The following is a 21,377-nucleotide window of genomic DNA, read 5'->3' as shown; positions in this document are numbered from 1 at the left end:
GTAATAACTTTATTAATATCCAAACCGGCTTACTTGATGCTGCTCTGCTGCTGACAAACCCCACCTGCATTCTGGCAAACTGGTGACTATAGCCTCACACATTTCAGGCGCTTCAAATGCTTTTATGCATGCAAATTTCCAACGAAGAAATGCTGAAAGAGATAGATGAGCACACGCTTGCACGACAGATGGCTTTATAAAAATAAAGTCAATAGATGAGGTCACATTCTTGATTCTTTTATTTTGGTGAACAGATTTGACGCTTCAACTAAATGACTATCCCTGATACAGCAAAGTCTAGTAGTGGTATGACAGGGGTGGGGGGGGATGCAAAGGCTGTCCCATCTCCCTGAACTACAGCCTAGCAGGGAGTCCAAACACTACAGCTGTACTCCATCAACCCTTTGGTGCCTCCTTGAAGAAGCTGCCAAATGGGAGAAGGAAAAAAGGAACCCCGAAGCAAAACATCGTGATAGCTTCGAGAGGTCACTTTAAGTACATTTTGGCAAGACCGTGAGAAGCTTAAGAAGAACGGTGTCCGTGGTTTTAGTATGATGATGATTTATGCAGCTACTTGTAGTAATAATGATAAGCATGTTTTGGTCTGGAGACCGGTTGTGATAGGAATTCAGCGGAAGTGTATAGGGCTCACAGGAGGAGACCGTCGTACGATTGAATATAATTCGGGCTTAACCCATAAGAACCGGGAAAGAATCTCTGTCATTTTAGATTTGAGCATTATTTTATACTTTGGCTATTCAAAAATCGTGAAAATTTGTGCAAAACTTTGAATATATTATTTTGAAGCGAACATTTTAACTCAAAACTTTGCTTCTGGGGGTCCCTGGTACAAAGTACTCTTGAGATGCGGGTCCACAGCCAAACACTTTTTGGGGGACCTTGAGATGAAAACGTTTGAGCACCACTGAACTTAAGTTTTTCAGAAAACTGTTTTAGGATTTAGAAGACATTTGTTGTCTCAATGGGTTAAAACTGTTTAGTACTCTCGACGCAAATCTTTCGTCTGAACTAGGCTTAAGAACTTCCAGGAGTGAACTGATAGAGGAGGATGGGATGAAGTTGGGATCATGTTGCATATTGGCTGGGACAAGAAGATCAGCTACATTTCTGCACAGTCTCCACTTCATAACATGACTGGTTTACACATTCCGTGGAGAGCAGTACAGGGGGAAAAAATGAAGACATTTTCCAGATCTCATCTGTAAAGTAACTCCTATATATTTTTTTTACACATGTGCAGATACAATTCTTACTTGTAAAACACAAAAGCTTAAAATATAAGGCTCTTTTTCGACATTGGAAAAAAAAAGCAGATGAAAATATCGCAAATGTGGCACTGTGCCCCCCAAGTTAGTTACATTGGGTTTACAAGCCAGCCATGCAATTTCCCAACACAGTCACAGGGTTTCCCTTTAGTAAAAACTGTTCTGTATTTACAATACCTCCTGTTCTATTCCCTGGGTTTACACCAGACCTGCAACTTTTTAACATATGAACGTACGTCATATGTACATTATAATGAAACAGAACTAAAAAAGGGGGTTAAACTACCAAACAAATAACAGGAACTCAATTTCAAGAGCATAAATAATACACCCTTATTTTGCCCCCCTGTCAAAACGACTGTCACCAAAGGAAGACAACATGCCACCTTTGTGTATGTGTGCACCTTCATTTTAACACAAAACAGGCGCTCTCTGTCCGTTAGAACCATTACATCAAAGAGGACAGTGGGGCAGGGGGGGGGGGGGGGGACTCAACATTCTGTGACAACAATGAGAACTGGGCATGCCAGACTGAGGCAGTGACTGAGGAAGCCAAAAGGAGTATTGTTGACATCAGAGAGAGAGAGAGAGAGAGAGAGAGAGGACAGTCCGGTCCAAGAAACTCCAGCGAGGGAAGGAAGAGCGTTGACCGCCTCTTGTTCAGTTTTCCCCCCCGCCCGGCGAAGGTGCATGGGCCTCCGAGCCAGTCAGTCTCCAGACCGTTTCCTTCAGGAGCGACTGCGGTCCTCTTGGGTTCCCACGAGTATCTTACTGTACAGCTTCTGCTGTTCTTCCTTGAATGTCTCCTTTACCTTGCCTCGCTTCAAACCCCCATCCCTATAAAGAAACAAAACAAAAACAAAGAACAATTTATACAATACATGAATCAGAAGACAGAAAATACTCAAAAAACTAAAATACAAAAAAAACTGTGTTGGAAACCATTTCCCTGAATTGACCCAAAGAAGGAAGTGAACTGATAAAGGACTTCTGGAGCTCATTCCAAGCATTTGGTATTGAGGGAGAAAAAAAAATGGGGTCCTGAGTCGTAGTAGCTAGACACCACCATGGAGGTTGTGGGTTCGAATACACCGTGGTGCATCGGGCTTTGTTAGCCGTCTATGCGTGTTGGGGGGAGGGAAGCCGGGCGGGGAGGGTGATACTGGTCATTGCATGTACTCCTACGGGCAGGGGCGGCACCTGTCAGCGGGGGGTGTTGGGTGGGATGAGTAGGACGGTACTGGCAGGTGTTTCAGTAGGATACAACAGCAGTGACAACACAGAAATGTGTGTGGGGAGGAATTAATTGGCATAACTAAATTGGGGAGAAAAGGCTGGAAAAAAAATAATTGGCTACTAAAAAATTAACATGTAGCTGGCAGAGCCAGTGCAATCGTACTGTGGCGTCTTACCATAGCAGGTCAACCAGTCCTCCTTGCCTGGCGATAGCAGCCTTGACACGGTTGGCAAACTGTACAGCATCCTCTCCTTCCTGTTTCACAAGGATAGACAAATCATAAGTGAAAAGTATAGCCACAAATAAATGGCCCTACTTCAATGCCCAAGATAAAATACACAGTTTATATTATACATCATAACATCTTTGACACGCAACATAGGTCTAGGGCTGGAAGCGAACCGCAGAGAAACCATGACCACGGTTGTTTCCATTATGAATGTCACAGTGGAGGACCAAATAGTCTACTATCTTTTATTATTATTATTATTAAGCAACCTTTCATCTATGTGCTCCAGCAACATGCACCATTTTCATCCCAAGTGGCAAGAGGAAAAATATGACCAAAGACCAGAAATTCTCTGTGGACCGATTGATTCAATTCAAAGGGCATTATTGGCATGAGAAAACATACGTTTACATTGCCAAAGCAAAAGTGGAACAAAACAAAATAATATATGTACAATTAAAAGGGAATAGAAATGATGTGTACACAGAGCTGTTACATTGCAACTGAGGGAAGTCTAACTTACAACACCATACTGTACGGATTTTGCTGTCGGAAATAGTTGGCCTATATATCCACATAGGAAAGGTTAGCTTGGGGTAAGGACAACTTTTTCCGTTTTCTCTGCTTTCACCATCAACAGGGCTGGAAAAAGCTGCAGCAGCGAGGCTGCTGCCCGCCTGCCTGGCATCACATGGCCTTTGTTGTGGAAAAGGGTGGTTTACCCTCAAATCCCTTCCTGTTATTCCTCTCCCACTCCCCAACCCATCCAGTTCATATCAAATCAATTATTCTTTTCTCACAAAATACAGCATGAATAGAGGGTGCTGCTGCATACAAGCCAAACATCATCTGCTCTTTGTCTACAACATTCATGTGATTATTAGTCAAATGTCATGGCCTTTATCCAAATCAAATAGTGGAAAAAGGCAAAGGTCTAATAATATTAGAACTAGGCCTGGGGGCGGGCCTCTCTACTGGCCCATTTATTTTCCATTACCGCTTTGAATGTAATTTCATTACGTAAATCGTAATGAAACAATGATTTTGATTGATGATCATTTGAATCCCTAAATGCAGAGAAACATAATGATTAACCACATGAACCCTAAGTCTGTATTCTGGCAAATATTGATGAATATTTGCACAAAATAGGGACGCCAGGGTTAACCCATTGAGACCTGAAGCCGATAAAAAAAAAAACATTCTAAATCCTGCGTACGTTTTCAGAAAAACGTCAATTTTCTTTTTTATTATGTTGCTAAATATCGTCTGTCGGGTGGAAACTGAGGAAGAAGTTATATGGCTGCTTATATCTAACCTTTATATTATACCATCCCTTATAATACTTTTACAATACATTATGATATTTGACAGCTTGTAAAAGCCTACGATGTCTCCACTAGGCCTAATAGCTATTGTTTTGTCGTCTTGTTATGGTTCAGTTTGTCCTTCAGGCAGCTACAGTATAACTATGATCTCTGCCCTGTGCTCGAGGCAGAACTACCGTACCACTGACATGAGTGTTAATGTACTTCTGACCATGATATCATGTACATAAAGCTTTTGTGTGACACTGTAGTATGATCAAGTAGGGCGTTATTTTACGATAAAACACAAAAAGTTAGAATATGGAGATAAGAGGTTTCTGTCCGACGACGCAATGTATAGCAACAACTAAAATGACCTATAATGTTTCTGCCTGACAACAGCGATATATAGCAACAACTAAAATAACCTATAAAGGTTTCTGCCCGACAAAAGCGATATATAGCAACAACTAAAATGACACGGAGGCGTTGAAAGCTTGAAAGGCATAACAACGTATAGGTGTAACAGGTCTAAATGGGTTCATGTGGATAAACCTGCTCAGAGATACAGACACAAACACAGAACCCAAGTCATGCTTTTGTGGAGACAGCACCGGGGTGGGGGGGGGGGGGTACTGTCATCAAGCACTATGTGATAATCAGTCAAAAGCACACTAATCCCTAATGTTAGGGCATAAAGTGACGTTTAACACAGACTCAAAAAGGAGGGATATCTGCACAATATCATGGCCGCAGGGCTGTCACGATTATGAAATCTTACTTGACGATTAATTGTCATCAGGCAAATATGCCTGATGAAGACCTATGAGGTCGAAACGATGCTCCATTAACCCATTCAATCCGGGAACGCATTTACAAATGTCTTCTAAATCACAAACAGGGTTCAGAAAAACTTATGATGCTATAATATCAGTGGTTCTCAAACCTTTTCATGTCAAGGACCACCCAAAAGGATATAGATTTGAGTTACAAATGTTCGCTTTTAAAAAATATATATACATATTCAAAGATTTGCAAAAATATTTTAAAAATAGCAGATCTACAAGCTCATAGCTCGGCACTCTGTGCCATGCTATGAGATGGTATATCTGCTATGTTTTTTATAGCCAAAGTATAAAATAATGGTTATGGCTGAAATCTAAAATGACACAGATGCGTTCCCGGATTGAATGCGTTAAATAAAATACGTTTTGGGAGCTTTAAACCAGTGTGCGGATGTTTGACCTTCTTCTCCTTAATTCTTGCCTTGACGTCCAGCACCTGGCCTAAAAATAGGTAGAAGATGTGCACACTCTCTCCTCCTCTGTGAAATGAAATAACTCGGCTTCCCAAAATGGATTCTCTGTGATAGCGCGACAGTAGAAACGGGTTCAAATCCCAGGTAGGCAAAGGTCTGTTAGTTAAAGTTAACGGATTGGAGCTTTAATATCTGGAGCTTATTTTTCACAGGCACCTTTCCGTATGCCGTTTCTTTATCCTGCACCTGACAGCACCTGTGTTGGATGTGCACAACAGTTAAGTTTACTTCAGCTCTCACCTCTCTGGACATGGGAGGGAGGTACCACACACTGCAGACGATGGCCCAGCTGCTCATCATACGCAGCAGGTAGCTGACCATACCGAACTTGCTGCTGTTCCAGAAGGCATCTCCAAAACGTGGGTCATACTGGAGCAGACACAGAAAATAACAGTTAGTTAGATTGCCCAAACAGGCTGTGAATGTACTGTAGGCTAAAAAATGCAGCAAAAACATATTCTGACCTTAATTGCCACAGGGTAGACATCGGAATGGATCTCAAAGCTCCCCTTTTTGAACATCATAACTGATGTGTTGTTAATGCAGGTACCTGGTGATGGAAAAACATGAAAGATTAAGAACGTAATCTGGACGAGAAAAATCTGATGCGTTGTGAGTTCATATACAGGATCAATAATTTTTTCAAAATAATTAAAAAAATGTTAGCAAATAACGATTCTACAAAATGTCTCAAAACTCTTTCATGTCAAGGACCCCCAAAATGATATGTATTTGGCCGTGGAGCCTCATCTCAAAATATTTTGTTCCAGGGACTCCGCGGAAGCAAAGATTTCAGTTAAAAATGTTCGCCTTAAAAATATATATATTCAAAGATTAGCACAAAATGTCACGATTTAAAAAGAAAAAAGCAGATCTACTTCTATATATGCTATTTTTTAATAGCCAAAGTATAAAATAATGGTTAAAGTGGTTAAAATGATTGTGGTGCTAAATTAACTCATTTAATTAAAAGGACACTGATCCTTTCCTGGTTTTAATGGGTTAATGGTACCATTTGATGGCAGGCCAAACAACAAACTCACCTTCAGGGAAAATGAGAATGGGCAGTTTTGTTTTATCTTCCACGTGGTCGCTCAATCTGCAATGTAAGAAATGTAGGCCATTAGCACACGACACATACCATCTACTGTTGTCATACATCAAGGACATGGAGACATCACTACATGCTTATTAAGGCCTTCAACTGCGCTACATTCTATTTATGAAAAGGGCTTTACAGCTACATTCTACTTATGAAAAGGGCTTTATGTTTATTATTACGATTAAAACAAACAAAAACAATTCATTAACTCCATAGAATATTACTTGACAATCGTTAAATCACATTATGGTCCAGGATAATAAAAATACCAATGTTCTTCTGTAACATCTAGCATACAGTCAGGAAAAGGATGCGCCGTGTTCATGCTGTAATACTACCTTTTGGCCACTAGATGGCGATCCTTGACCTCGGAGCGTTCAAACCAAATGTGTGGAGCGGCTTTGACCATAGACCTCTGGATGACTCCCATTAACCCTCCGTGGATTTGGCCAACCTGAAACACACACAGACACAGCACACTTCTATCACAAGGGTTCCCAAACATTTCAGGCCGCGAACCCCCAAAATGATCATATTTCAACTAGGAACCCCCCCACCCTGACAAGCACATGGAATTGTAGGCATTACATTTAGTTTGACTCGGTTCCACAGATAAATATTGTGAAAATAGCTGATCTACAAGCTCACAGCACCTCGCACTGCAAGGCGTTGTGAGCTTGTAGATCGGCTATTTTTTGCCCCTTTTGTATGTAATATTTGACAGTTGGGCTAATTTGGTATTAAAAGGGTCTTAAGTCATTCAATTGTAACTTTAAAAATGTGCAGATACCCTGTATACACTGCATACAGGTTTGTTTACTGTTGAGTGAGAAAACAATGCTGCACATTAAACTAATCATGGCGGTTTATTGACCTCCCACTGGGCTGCGGTGTGTCCTTACCATTGCATAGCATCCATCACTGGCCAGGATTATGACATCGATGGGGGACGTATGGTTGGCCACACAGATTCCACCATTCTTGGGCTTATTCTCACTGGGGGGCATAGGAGAGAGACAGACAGAATAAAACACATGTGCATGATGCCATGATTGACCTTGGTTGGCATGTGCATGTTGTCATGGTTGCCATGGTTGGCTTCACGGTGAGAATTGAAGTTCCAAGCCAGCAGGTTAAGCAAGTGTTGAAGCCAATAGAATTGAAAATAGTTTATATGGAACACGTGAGCACACAGGCAGGCAAGCACAATGACATTTTGTATAACTATGTTTAGGTGTCAGAGAATAATCAGAGAACAGAATATATACTGTAAAGGAACTATAGATTTCGTGCCACTTTTCTCCCCCGCCTCTGCCAGTCTATTGTGACTGTTATTGTTGACTGAGAGACAAAGCAACACATAACACATGGCGATAAGGCACCCCCCCCCCCCCCCCCCACCCCTGAGAACGGTGGACTTATCCACATGTCAATAGATAGAGTTACGCATCTCCAAAGGGACGGCAGAACATCACTAAGTATATTTTTAGTCCCTCCCAGAGTGGAGCGGAGTGGAATGGAGTTCATCATGCTACTACAGGCCCAGTCTTTGAAGGCAGAAATACACGTAGGCATGACAGGACACGATAAGACTCCCATGCACTGAGTGGGGGCCAGTGGGTAAGAAGAGGACATTAACCGTCTTTTTTAACCACTTTTTATCTTCTTTTTTTGGGTCGCTATTTGGGATAAGTACATTTTTGTCCAAACAATATTTTTTTTAGGGGGGAAAAACAGGTAAAACATCCCATCTACAAGCTCACAGCTACAAGCTTGCATGAGCTTGTAGATCAGCCATTTTATTTTTTTTAAGGCATTTCACAATAGGCAGAGGCTATGGCCATTTGGGGGTCCTTGGCACGGAGAAGTTTGGAAACACCTGCATTAACGACAATATTTATGTCTGGATATTGGGACCGTTGTGTTGTTTTGCTCCTTTGTGTTGAGATGACCAAGTTAGTGTTGAATTTGTCATATTCAATATGGCTTCATCAGTTTCAAAATCAGAACCATAAGCACTTCCTGCACATTTCCCAATTGATTGCAACACTTCTGCTTGCTACATTTCCCACACATTTGACTTGCATAATAAAGTGGTAACTGGAAAAAAACTTTAATTATCAAATGCATGGTGTAGCTTTGTTTTCAGTGAAAAGATCTGACCCTGCTTAAAGCTCTGTGTGGTTGTGTGTCTGGCAGCCTGGACACAACAAGTCAGAATCAATTCAAAAACAGACAAATCAATAGATGTGTGACAGGATGCTAGACTGGATTATCGAGTTCGTTTTTACATACTTTCGAACTCACAGGAGCATGTTACATCTGGTTGAATTCACACTTCAACCACGTTTTACAACGCAGTAAAGGTCCATTATAGCACCAGTATGTTTGCATTGTGTCCAGGGGCAAACATACAGTCAGATAGACTTCCTGAACCACTTCCTGTAGGGTGTAACATCCTCCCTCATGACCTCTCTCTGTCTCTTGCTGCAGTGTTATGATGATGTTATAAGATTCTTTCCATGCCCTGAGTAAGAGCAGACATCACAGAGTAGCGCAACACATCCTGGTTTTATAGCCCAGGCCCATGGTTGCAGGCCTCTGGGCTTCTTCTAAGCTGACCATGCCCCAGTGCAAGTGAATAGAGAAAAGACTAGGGGTTCAGCCATTAATATCAGTTTTCAAAAATAGCTAAAATGGACGATCTACAAGCTCTAAACTAAAAAAGCCATACTTCTGTTTACAAGTACCACAGTGCAAGAATAGAATTGCAGTCTTGTGTCATTTGTCACTGAACAGGTTTAGGGCCATGATCATCATACAGGGAAACATTTCTCTTTCACTTTTTGCTCTCTCCAAATGTTCCAGTTGTTCTGGGAGAGATTTGAGCTGGCTGACCGGGGTAAAGTTTACTTCTTTAACCTTTAGGGGTACCTCTGCGTGGGAGCGAGAGCAGAATGTGAGCCATTATTTTGTGAGCTGGCGCTCCAATAACCGAGTCACAGCTCATAGTTTCTAGTATATCATCTTTGAAGAAATGTTCTGTGATTGTTTATCGCACATAAGCCCCATTTTCACAGAGCCAAAGTGCAGGAAGTACAGTGGAAATGTTTTAATTCAATTGTGAAAACGGCCACTGAACTTGTGTGGTGGAAGTTTTGGCTTTCGAAATTTTACGGCAAGCTGCCTAGTAATTTTTGCCGAAAATACTGGGAGAATAAAAATTTCCCTGAAGTGAAAACGCATAAGGTAATCTTACCGGATAGCGGCATGACTTTGAGCAGTGATTTCAGCCAGAGAGACCGTCAGTCCGTCACTTTGGATAGAGCCAGCTGCCAGGCAGCATGCTTAGATTAATGTGGTGCGAGACGAGAGAGAGCGTGTGACAGTCAGGCTGCCGTATACTGTTGCCAAAAACTGTTCTGTGACAAAATGCGGGCAGGGTGAGAGAGGAAAGAGAAAGGCAGCCAGGCACACTGAATGAAATGAAGGGATTGCGTCGCGACCAGTGTTGCCCACAAAAACAAAGTAAGTACAGAGAACAGAGAAATGAAAGCGTCATGTTTCTTCTCACCTGTCGTGGTAGGTAATGATGGCAGTGAGAGCTCGAACACATATTCTGTAGCACATCAAGTGGACCTTTTCACTCAGGAAGTTCTTCGTCCTTCAGGGAGAAGAACACATTATGACACAATTAGTGATGAACCCATTAAGATCTGAGGCCGATTTTACAAATGCCTTCCAAATCAATATTTCTCACACTTTCAAGATTTAAATTATTTTTTTCAGAAATAGCATGTAGAAGCTCGCAGCATGGCACAAAGTGATGTCCTGTGAGCTTGTACATCTGCTATTTTTGAATAGCCAACGCTAAAATCTAAAATGACACAGATTCTTTCCCGGTTTTAATGGGTTAACCACTTAAGCACTACCTCATCTATTTTCAAAGAATGTACAAAATATGTTTGTTTTTTTGTGAAATTCCTTCGCTTATTAAATTGGAACGTCAGGGTTAAAGTGGTTAACCAGATTCAGCAGCCCTGAGACAGGTAATAAAAGAAATGTGATTATATCAAACGAAGAACAAACTCATTTTAAAAGTCTTACCTTCCATTTGGTAGAAGCCCTATGATACAGGTGAGGAACACGAGCAGGCCTACCCCAGTAAAGGCCAGAGTCACCCTGCCAGACAAACAAAACAAAAACAGGTATGTGTTTATAGGAGAACAATAGGAACTTCTCTAGTACCGTAATTTTCGCACTATAAGCCGCACCTGAATATAAGCCGCAGCTGCTAAATTGAATGATTTGTACATATATAAGCCGCACTGGACTATAAGCCGCGGGTGTAAAATCCCTAGATTTAGGAGGTCCCCTAGTGGCCGTTAGCTATATAAATCCATAGATAAGCCGCACCGTTATATAAGCCGCAGGGTCGAAAAATGGGAAAAAAGTCGCGGCTTATAGTCCGAAATTTACGGTAAGTGGTTGTTCAAAACAAGGTAATTAGTGTTGGCTCAAATTAAATTGAAAAACAAAAGTAGGTATCAAATAAAACAATAATAAGTTAATCGAAATAAAAATGTAAGACTAGAAGAAAAAAAAAACACAGTTAAACTATATTGTGTACTTACTAACAAACTAAAATACAGAACATGCCTTTAGTTTTAGTGAATTTGTCAACATGACATGCATGAGGCATTGGTGCATAAAGTTAATTGAGACTGGGATGCCTACATGACTGTGAGTCACTTGCCTTCACAAAGTGATGTGTCTGTTTTACACAAGGCCTATTCTGAACTTCTTAAATCTCGCCCCAGACAAATACCCCCATATTAACGTGAACAAAACAACAATGAAACATTTACTAAACTATTTACATCTCGCCCCAGAGTAAACAAAACTGCAATGATATATATTTTTTTAAATAGAAACTAAACCACAACTACCCCAAAAGTTGCCGAAGAAGTAGCTACAGTATTCGCTCTGTGAGATGTTTGCTGTGTGACTCTAATGGTGCGTTCACACGGGCAGATTAAAAGATACATGCTACCATTCAACAACCGTGTTGTTGAGCAACACAGATATAAAGTGACAGATATGGTGTGTATCTTTGTATCTGCCCGTGTGAACGCAGCATTAGACAGCGTCTCATCACCGAATACAAGTGTTTACTGCTGGCAGAAGTGCCAATTCTCCAAGGTCCTTGTTAAGGACTCACAGTTAATTCCTTCAAAATGCTAACAACACTGTCACTACCTGTAGTCAAAGGAGAGTAACTATGATAACAGCTGGTGTATGGCAGTCCTCTTAGTCTAAAAAGCCATTCTATTCCCCTAAGCCTCCAACTTAGCGGACTCGCACACCTGGCAGTGTTGTTATACTCGTTTAATGATCAAGATTTGTTCTCCGCATTAATTAATATCAAGTCAAGGTGACACGACAATGAAAACTGGAATATGTAATATCACTGAAGTTGCTGACTATACTGTAATGACACAGCTGTTTCATTTATCGTCAAATTGCAGCTGACAATAACAAATGTGTAATGCTGACATAACTCCCCCTGTTCTTGCGTGCTAGCCACAAAACAGCATGATATTAAGAGAGCACATGATGAATCATCTGGAACACAGGTTATACATCTAATGGTTTTACTTTGTGAGGGTTAACTTTATGCAAACTGACAACAGTAAATATACACGTTACCAAAAACACTTAATTAAGAGTATTGGTTCTAAGCGAAAATAATTATAGTGCGATCTCTACAGTATATCTGAAAAGTACTTTTTCAGTACTGGTTACTACGTGCAGCACAGAGACCTGTAACATAGCACATGAGACAATGGTTATATAAGCCTTCTGGGCCTGGCAAGCCGACTAAAACTTGCTGAATCAATCATCCAGGGTAGGAGACGGTACAGCTTAGAGGGGGTGACAATGACCTGAGGGAGGCCAGTCTATAAGTTAGGGAAAGCATTGAGTAAGTAGGTCTAGCACACAGTCACAGCCATGAGACTACAGTACTGTCTCTGTCTGAACACTGATGGCCTGATGTCTCCCCACCTATCAATGGACTGGGGCCACGCTGACCAGCCTTGGTTCACTGACCTGACACTGGCCCCTGAATGGGGCTCTCTCTCACCCCTGCCTCACTCGCACTGGCTGAAAAAGGACACCATGAACTTGCCGTCATGGTTTTCTAAATTAGCATTTAGTGAAATGTAAGTTTACTTTTGTTATCTCTTCTCATTTGTCATTCAGTAGTGTAGTGTTAAGCTCATAGTAGTTCTATTTCCAGCTATAACGACCTGAGTAGACCTGGATGACCTGGAACCAGTTAAGTGTGTAAAAGTAAACAGTGATCTAACACTGGTAAAACTTTGGACTTGAAAAAATGCTATTTGACAAAAATAACTCATATAGATTAACAAGACTTTCAGAGTTCACAGTTCATAGGGACATTCCTTTTTTATTATAAACATATAGATTTTTTTTGTTTCGCAATTTAATACTAATAATGCAATCCAAGCATTAGTTTCAAAGTAATTGTGACTTTTATAATTGAATTAATTGGGCTACTGAATCTTGCAAAATAGCCCAGAATATCAAGTGCATTCAGAATCAATCACTAGAAATTGAGTACTGAGAATTTGAATCTTAATGCACATTGGTGTTTATTTTGAAAGAAATATGACACTGTCCTTGATCCAAGACAGCTGGAGCACTGTGCTCCGGCTCCTACAATTTGTGAGTAACTGCCAATTGGCAAATGATCACAGTCCACACATAGTTATGTGGGACTGTGGACAGACTAACTGGGCTCATCATTCTCTAAAGTCTATTAGTGAAGAGCACATTTACATTGTTGCAAGATACTACAGCCTTCTGTTCTCCGTGTCCAGGAGGACATGGAGACTTCTCCAAAAGGGTGGGATTTTTTGTTATTTATTAAATTTTACCAGCGACCGATACATGTATCATTAACTCTGATGTGTGGATGTGCAGAAGGTGTCCAGGTGGATTGAAGCTGTTCCCATTACATTTCACACAGAATCTGAGGCCCCGTTAAGAAAAAAAAGGTAAAATAAAATATCAGATGTGCCTTCCGTTAAGACTGCAACGGTGTTTACGGGTGCAGAAACGCAACAAAATGAATTCTCCTTCCAGAGTGGAAATATTTAAAAACGCTGTGCCTCCCGTCTCCATGTAAACAGCAGGCATGCAAACAGCCCCGAGATGAAAAAGGTGACAACATGTTGTTGTTTTTTCGGGTCAGGTGTCACATAATTGCCCTATTTGGATTCAAAACAGGTATTGTAGCTGAAAAGCAACAAGTTTGCATGTCTGAAACAGGCAATACGGGGGAAGCGACAAAACGTGTGACATCAAAGCTCACGCCACATGCGCCATTACATCGATGTAAACAAACAGTTGTGATAGGAAGTAGAGGAGTGGTTCTACACATGCGTGACTGGCAACGCGTCACCGCCACCTAACCACCTGGCATGCACACTACAGTGTTTTCGATCACTGTTGCGTCACCGTGTAAACGCAGAATAAAAAGTGAGAACGAAACGGCACTTTGTCGTTTTCCATTCAGATTGTAGCCGTGGTAACCTGGCCTGAGACGTGGAGATGGGGCAGATACCTGAGAGGCAGCAGGAAGCCATAGCGGATGACCACGCCCAGTCCCCACAGCACCGTCAGCCTCAGGCTGATGTAGTGGAAGTTGTGGTTGCTGCGCGTCAGCAGGTTCCAGGACTCCAGCTCCTCCGTGTTGAAGCGCTTGGTCACCTCGTCGTCCACGATGCTCTCCACGCCTCGCCGGGCGAAGTAGAAGATGTCGGACATCTCGAAGTCCGAGGCCGAGTCCAGGTCTCGGTTGCTGCCGCTACGCCGGATCTCTTTGATCTCCTCCACCAAGGAGGTGGGCTCCCTGGCGATGATGGCTGTGAAGGGTAATCTACTGTCAGTACTGCAACACATTCTGAACACTCCAGCAGGAACACACTCTCTAGCCAACACCACTAACTACTTACCATTTGAGTAGGGTTTATACAGGAGATGATTCTTCTCTTTTGCTCCTCGCTCTAGCCTAACTGTTGCCCACTAGAAAGGAAAGGAAGGGGAAAAAAGGCCAATGGGGCATTTAAAAAATAAACAAATCAGACAGACTGAGCAATACTTCACACATTACTTGCCATCCAAAGCAACAGCTTTTCAGAAGTTGAGTAATAGGTAGCTTTAAAAGGTCACATATTATGACAAACTAACTTTTTCAATGCTTGTACGCATACATTTGGGTCTCTGGTGCGTCTACTACAAAAGCTGTGAAATAAGACCCATTCCGTTTCCCGTGGGCTGACTAGATCAGAAAACAATCCAGTCAGATCCCCACCCCCTATAATAGCAATTGATTTAGGGGCAATGTGGGGCTGTTTTACATGAGATGAGAACCGTGTACAGGCAACCTATTCTGGAGTGGGGCATGGGAAGCGCCAGGGACACAGAAAAGACCTGTCAAGAAAAGACTGAAACAATATATTAAGCATGGCATGCTAGAATGTATAATTTGAGTGGTATTTTCAGCTAATAACTTTAAATACACGTTTTGGGGACCTCAAAGACCCATATTACCTTATTGAAAAGTAGTATAATATGTGACCTTTTATAGACAGATGAGTAATACATGACCTTTAACAGACAAACAGCAGGTTTAAAGGAATAATTCACCCCCAAAATTATATTTCTTTCATATCAATTGCAATACCCCGTATTGCCTTGAATTCCTGGACAATTATTTTTCCTTGCATGCCTCCATGATGAACAAAGAATTAAGCTGAACAACAACTATATCGAAGCATGCATGTGCTCGAACTCTAGATGTGAGGGCAGCGGAACGGCCTGAACCTCTATTTACGTTTAACTAAATTGTCGATAGGGCCCCGAGTGGTAGTCAAGGGCCCCTGGGCACTGACGCCATTGGCCCGGTCCGTCCATGAGGCCACCTCCAACTACAGCAGGCGTGCTGCAGGCGTTGTATTAACAGTAAACTTCATCATACAGACCGGTTAAAATAATTTTATTCATTAAACGAGTCCCTCCGAGCTTTAAATTTGGCCCTCATTAAATGTCAAGCATTTTCTCGGTTTTGGATTCTTCCTTCTACCATGGAGGCATGCAAGAAACAAATAATTCTCCAGGAATTAAAGGCAACAAAGGGAAATTTATTGATATTTTAAAAAATCCTTTTGGGGGTGAAGTAGGCTATTCCTTTAAGAGATTATCGTTTTGTTATCTTAACAATAATAAAAGCAGTCGGCCAACAGGTCATAAGAGAGCTTATTATGGGCAATCTAGATTATTTTTTGCAATCATGCAATAAACCAAACAGTATTAAGTTTCAGGAAGAGAGCTTCCGAACTGAGAAGGGCGAGTTCTCACTACTAGGCTAATGGTCCACATGGCAAATGTGAGAACAACTTCCCATTTCAGAACTATCTGCCAAACGCCATTCATCACCATTATGTGCTCCAGGCGGCCTACCATGTCATGTTTGATGATGTATGAAAGCCTAGGGTCCTGTGCACACACATGGACACAAAAACAAACAGATCGTGTCTGCTGAGACAGGAAAAGGACAGAGTGTTCCCATTCCCTTAGCAACAACAGGCAGAACATATCAGGAGAAAAAAGTGGGAGGGGAGGACCTGCTGTTCACAACCTTTCCAAACTCGGATCACGCCACACACGCCATGGTTTTTGAGATTCCCTTAAAAATTGACAAAACGTCAGTGAATCAATCCACATATCATTCATCCCAGGGAATCGACTGACACAGCCAGGTTGCAATAGCCTCATCACATCCAATACTTAAGCCTATGTTTTTGTCCATGCTAAATGCCATTGGAAACACCTCAAGGTCCCATTTAAAGAAGAATGCAAGGAATGTTAAGCAATACACCATGACAGCTATGCCTGAAGCAGGTACCTGCTGCTGCTGTGAAAAACTGCTGCTGATTAACGTTGTGGTGATTCTTTTTTTGCTTGGAAAGGTTTAAACTTTACGTGGGCTTTTACCGGTTGCACAAGTTTAAGTTCACTGTGACCTATGAAACACATGGAAAGTCAACATTGAACATCAACTTGCATACCACTGTTTTGCTACATTCCTGAAAAGTTAGGATTTTGAAGGTTATCTCTGAAAACAGTTTTTGGTGCGAACTGGTACCGTTTCCCTATTACTGGAATGTGGAACTGGAATTTAGCCCATTTTTCTGCAGAAAGATAAGCATGCGTGAAGTGACGTTCACCAGAAAGCGTGACCATGTGTTTCCTGGTAACTTCACAAGTTTACATGCATAATTGTGCCGTCATGGATTTGAATCCAGCTCATGCCTTTTCTCATGTCACGACCCCATCTCTCTTTGCTACCTCTCCACTGTAATGTCAGTTTTAAAGAGGCCAACTAATTACGCCTACAAAATCCTGATGGACCATACTTTCACAGAGTTAAAGGGATAGTTCACCCACAAAATGACTTTTTTTGCACCCCATGGAGAGGAATGCGACAAAAACAAAAAAATATCCATTAATTCAAGTCTCCATTGGGTGACTAAACGATAGAAAAACTGGGTGAACTATCCCTTTAAGCTAGTCATAAGTTAACTAACATGTTTAAAGTGTCCTCATTTGACTTTGCCATGACATGAAGGTATACTGTAACTGAATCATCACATTAAAATGCAGTCATAACTGACAGGAATAACTTGCTTTAGGTGTTACAGGAAGAGTATATATGCTGCCGCTTCAAGTCAGTGAACTGAAAAAGAGCAAAGTGGGATCACTCTGGGACACGGCTCCAGAGTTACGGGACACCAAGTACTAAGCAGTCTTATGTAATACTCGTAGAGCAGAAAGTGTGGGATGAATCAATGCATGGAATAGGCAGGCTGAGGCACACTGGAAATTATTTTTCTTCAAATGATGAGTACCAAGTCATTGTACTCCTGTAGACAGCAATACGTTCTGTGTCACCGGTCAGAAAACGGATTGTATTGCTCATATGCTTGAGGTGACGTCCAAGACAATGAATGACTCAACACACCGGCCTTTTGCTAAGCTGATTTTTGCTCAGTTAATTTACAACTTCAGCATGATAGACAGTCACCTGCCGACGTGACTAATAGAGTAATTGAACAAGCATTAGTATTGATCTGATGTCAATTTCCCCCCTACGCTAAAAGGATTAACTATAGGAAAGCACACATCCAGGTCAATCGAGGGCATACAACCTCAATTGACCTATGTATATGCCAGTCTATGGCATACAAACACTTGAAGTTTAACACAAGATCCACAGAATACAGACACACACCTCATGTTTTTCACCTATTGGGGCGTAAAACAAAAACATTATGCAATGGGGTTCAGTGCATTACCTGTAGGCTACAACAACTGCCAATTCACCTTTTCTCTAGATCGCATGATAGATACTTGAGATTTGACACATCACTCATGTCTCCCTGAGGTATATTTATTTCTGGCACAGGATCCTGCTCTCAAGGGACATGCTGGAAAAGTGCTGACAGCTTTACTGAAGACAAACCAGAGAAAGCACGAGAAGAGAGACGAGATAACCTTCTCTGGTTTCATCTAAGGTTCCATTTTAACAGTGAGCATCTGCCTAGGAACGGCAGCCGACACTGGAATCTTTCACTGAAGCTGTACAGCAGTCCTCTGGAAGGTTGGAGAATAGACTAATTTGACAACAATTGAAGACAGTGGCTATTGATGGTCTGGTCTCTCTAGTAACCAGAGTCTAGTTACATAATAATGGAGAATAGGCCTCCTGGCCATGATGTAATCTATCCCAGCAGAGACTCAGGCTTGTTATTGTGTTTTATTGTTGATCTCCCCCCCCCCCCCCCCCCCCCCTTCTTCTTCCCTTTCTTCTATAGCAATAATGATACGATGGGAACTATGCGCGAAAACTAATTTCACCCACTTCTTTACTCTGTAAACCTGTGATGTGACAATAAAGCCGATTCTGATTGTGATTCTGAATGATGAACACACTTGTGGGACCGGCATATTTGTAGACCCCACCCCCCTCGGCCCAAAAAAAGAAAAAGAAACTGAACTGCTGTTTATAAACATAAGGAGTCAGTGTTTTCTTTTATACATATATAAGTGCCTTCGAATACTACTTTCTTTCTTGACACAAATCTGTTGAACCCCATGAACCTTAGCATCCCGATCCTGGGGCAAACATCTGATCTACAAGATCAGATCTACTGAGCTTGTAGATCAACTATTTTGGCCAAATATATTATTTAATGTAGAGCGAAAACAGGCGGGGGGGGGGGGGGGTGTTTTATAGAGCCCTGGGAGACTCTGGTCAACTAAGTATATCGAGGGTTTAAGTGGTAAATGGTTGCATGACAAACTCTTACCTCAAATATCTTTAACAAAGACTTCATATAGAGACGTCTGATACCAAAGGAGACGCCCAAGGTGGCGGGCACGATGATGAAGACGAGGAGCAGGGTGAACCACACGGTCAGGGAGATGCCCAGGAGGATGCACAACAAGTTGTCGAAAGGGTTGAAGAAAATAATTTCCATCTTGAATGCGGTTAAGATGGAAGATGTAGGTAAGTGATGATCACCTGTTTAGAACCTATAGGCTGCGCAACCCCCGCAGAACAGAACAGGGGACAGTATGTCTGCACTTGGACCGCACGTGGCCCTAGTCTCTGTTGTCAGAACAATATCTTCATTAAGACGTCTGTGGAATCAAGCATCTCCTCACAACATGGACCGTGGAATCCATCTCTGCAGAAGTGGATAGGCTGCTGCCCGTCTGGGCAAATTTAACATTATTTCATACTTTTCACCACCCATCAGTTTCTCATTAGATCACTTCTGCTCCTCCAACGCCCGGGGAATGGAATCAAGGTAGCGCTTTAATAAGGAAGGTGGTGATGATGAAACAACCCTTAACAGCAGATCAGCATGTGCTTTCTCTTTTTGTAAAGAGAGCAGCTGCTCCACGAGATGTCAACAATGGGGCCGAAGGCAATTCAGTGTGCACAGCAGGTTGGTTCTTTTTCCACTGGACCTGAAATAGACACAAACAAAAAAGGGTCAAACAACTCCATTAAGACATTGTCCTCTCTTTTGTGGTTCTCAAACTTTAAAATGACAAGATCTCCCCTTAACTCTGACAGTGTACAAATGGAACCAAATGGACCCGTTAGGGTCCATTTGGTTCCATTTCTACACTGTCAGAGTTACAGACTTGTAAGGGTCCATTTAGACCCCCCTAAAGGAACCCACAGAGTCACTGGAATCCACTTTGAGAACCACTGCCCTAGAGGGGGTTCCAAATGGACCCTTACAGAGTCTCTAAAAACTCTGACAATGTACAAATGGAACTAAATTATTAGGTTCCATTTTACACTGTTGGGTTATGGGATTCTTTTTTAAATTAAAAAAAGGTTTGAGAACCTCTGATCCAATCTAATCTGACGGACGGACGGGCTCATTCATAATCATATGGACAAAGAGATAAGGCTGCCTGGGGAACGTTATTATATGAGATAACAGGCCCATGATGATGATGATGCGTTGGGGCCCCCTCATCCACCATCATCCACCCGATGCAGCAGCACCACCACCCACAGCCTAGCTAAAAGCAAACACGACTGGAAGCTATTTTGTTATCCTGGTACTAATACACGTGTAGCTATGGCTATCCACCTAGTAGAGTTACTGACCACGAAAGTCAATTCAACACAAATGTCTCAGTAGCAGCACGGAATGTCACGTTATAGTCACATTAGTCACCCCCCCCCATGCAGCCAAAATGTACAGTGCCGAAAAGTCTATGCTGGGAGTTAGCATTGTGAGCTAACTATGCTATATTATCTGGATGCTAAAAAAGAAGCTTCACTAGTTCACCAACATGCTAGCTATTCTATTATGGGAGCCCCCTCCTACCCTTCTAAAATGAACTGTGTGTACCAGATAAAAGTGCCAGCGTTTCTAACCCGTTTACAGTCGTTTTTGTGTTGTATTCACAGGGTGTATGCTCCCCACTTACCTTTTAACTGTTCCCTGTCGATGTGAGGCGTCCCTATTCATCAGTCTCTTTTGTCTTGTGTTGTTGGGACCATAGAGGATGTCTGTCTCCACCCGGTGGAATAACACTAACAGACGGGTAGCGGTTAGCTGGATGAGGATGATGATAGCCATACGCAGCGTTGCCAGTTGATGTGAGAGAAACACGCAACGAGGTCCAGGTCTAGCCAAGCCCAAAAGAAGCGACTAGGTCGTAGATCGGCTATTTATTTCAATAGCAGTAGCCTACTACTGCTATTGAAATAAATAGCCGATCTACAAGCTCACAACACGTCACATCAGATCTGCTATTTACATTTTTGAAAATCTTGTTATAAGAAAAGGCAATTTGTGAATATTTTTGAATAATTTTAACAACAATCTTGTATGGGTGTCCAATATTTTCCAAAATCCAAAATATTTTCAGATGGGGGCCTGCGGACACATCTATTGGACAAATACATGTTCATCTGGGGGTCCTTGCCATGAAAATGTTTAAGCACAGGTTCATAAGGAAACGAGCCCAAATAAGCAACTACACTTTAGAAACAAGCCCCGAAAAAATGCAACCCCAGCAACTTTACAGAAAAACAAACCCCAAAGTCGCTTATAATAAGCAGATCTGGCAACACTACTACCCATAGCCTGGAGGGGCGGGCAGGCTAGTATGACGACTCAATGACATAACAAAACTTATTAAATGTGGCTAAAAACAAGTTATTAAAAAAAAGTTAAAACAAAAAAAAAACTTAATATACACGTATTATTAAAG

At 41.8% G+C, this 21,377-nt stretch overlaps 1 protein-coding gene across 2 annotated transcripts; it reads right to left on the bottom strand.

Annotated features, from left to right (window-relative positions):
- Positions 1 to 1,219: 1,219 nt before the first annotated feature.
- On the bottom strand, positions 1,220 to 20,724 carry LOC311043026 (glycerol-3-phosphate acyltransferase 4-like). 2 transcript variants are annotated; one of them, XM_084054156.1, is made up of 14 exons: positions 20,589 to 20,724; positions 18,938 to 19,604; positions 16,029 to 16,064; positions 14,522 to 14,591; positions 14,131 to 14,431; positions 10,587 to 10,661; positions 10,054 to 10,143; positions 7,382 to 7,475; positions 6,818 to 6,933; positions 6,421 to 6,476; positions 5,842 to 5,927; positions 5,618 to 5,746; positions 2,699 to 2,778; positions 1,220 to 2,123 (listed from the first exon to the last, which is right to left on the bottom strand). In XM_084054156.1, the coding sequence occupies exons 2-14, from the start codon at positions 19,106 to 19,108 to the stop codon at positions 2,015 to 2,017; spliced, it is 1,413 nt and encodes a 470-aa protein (XP_083910282.1). In that variant the 5' UTR covers positions 19,109 to 19,604; positions 20,589 to 20,724; the 3' UTR covers positions 1,220 to 2,014. The 2 variants fall into 2 exon arrangements, with proteins under 2 accessions (XP_083910282.1, XP_083910283.1); XM_084054157.1 differs by lacking the exon at positions 16,029 to 16,064.
- Between the last annotated feature and the right edge of the window lie 653 nt (positions 20,725 to 21,377).

Source organism: Gymnoscopelus microlampas, assembly GCF_963454915.1.
Source record: "Gymnoscopelus microlampas genome assembly, chromosome: 4".
In the NCBI taxonomy this organism is placed as follows: domain Eukaryota; kingdom Metazoa; phylum Chordata; class Actinopteri; order Myctophiformes; family Myctophidae; genus Gymnoscopelus; species Gymnoscopelus microlampas.
The sequence above is the reverse complement of the archived record's forward strand: the minus strand, read 5'-3'. Positions and strand labels throughout refer to the sequence as shown.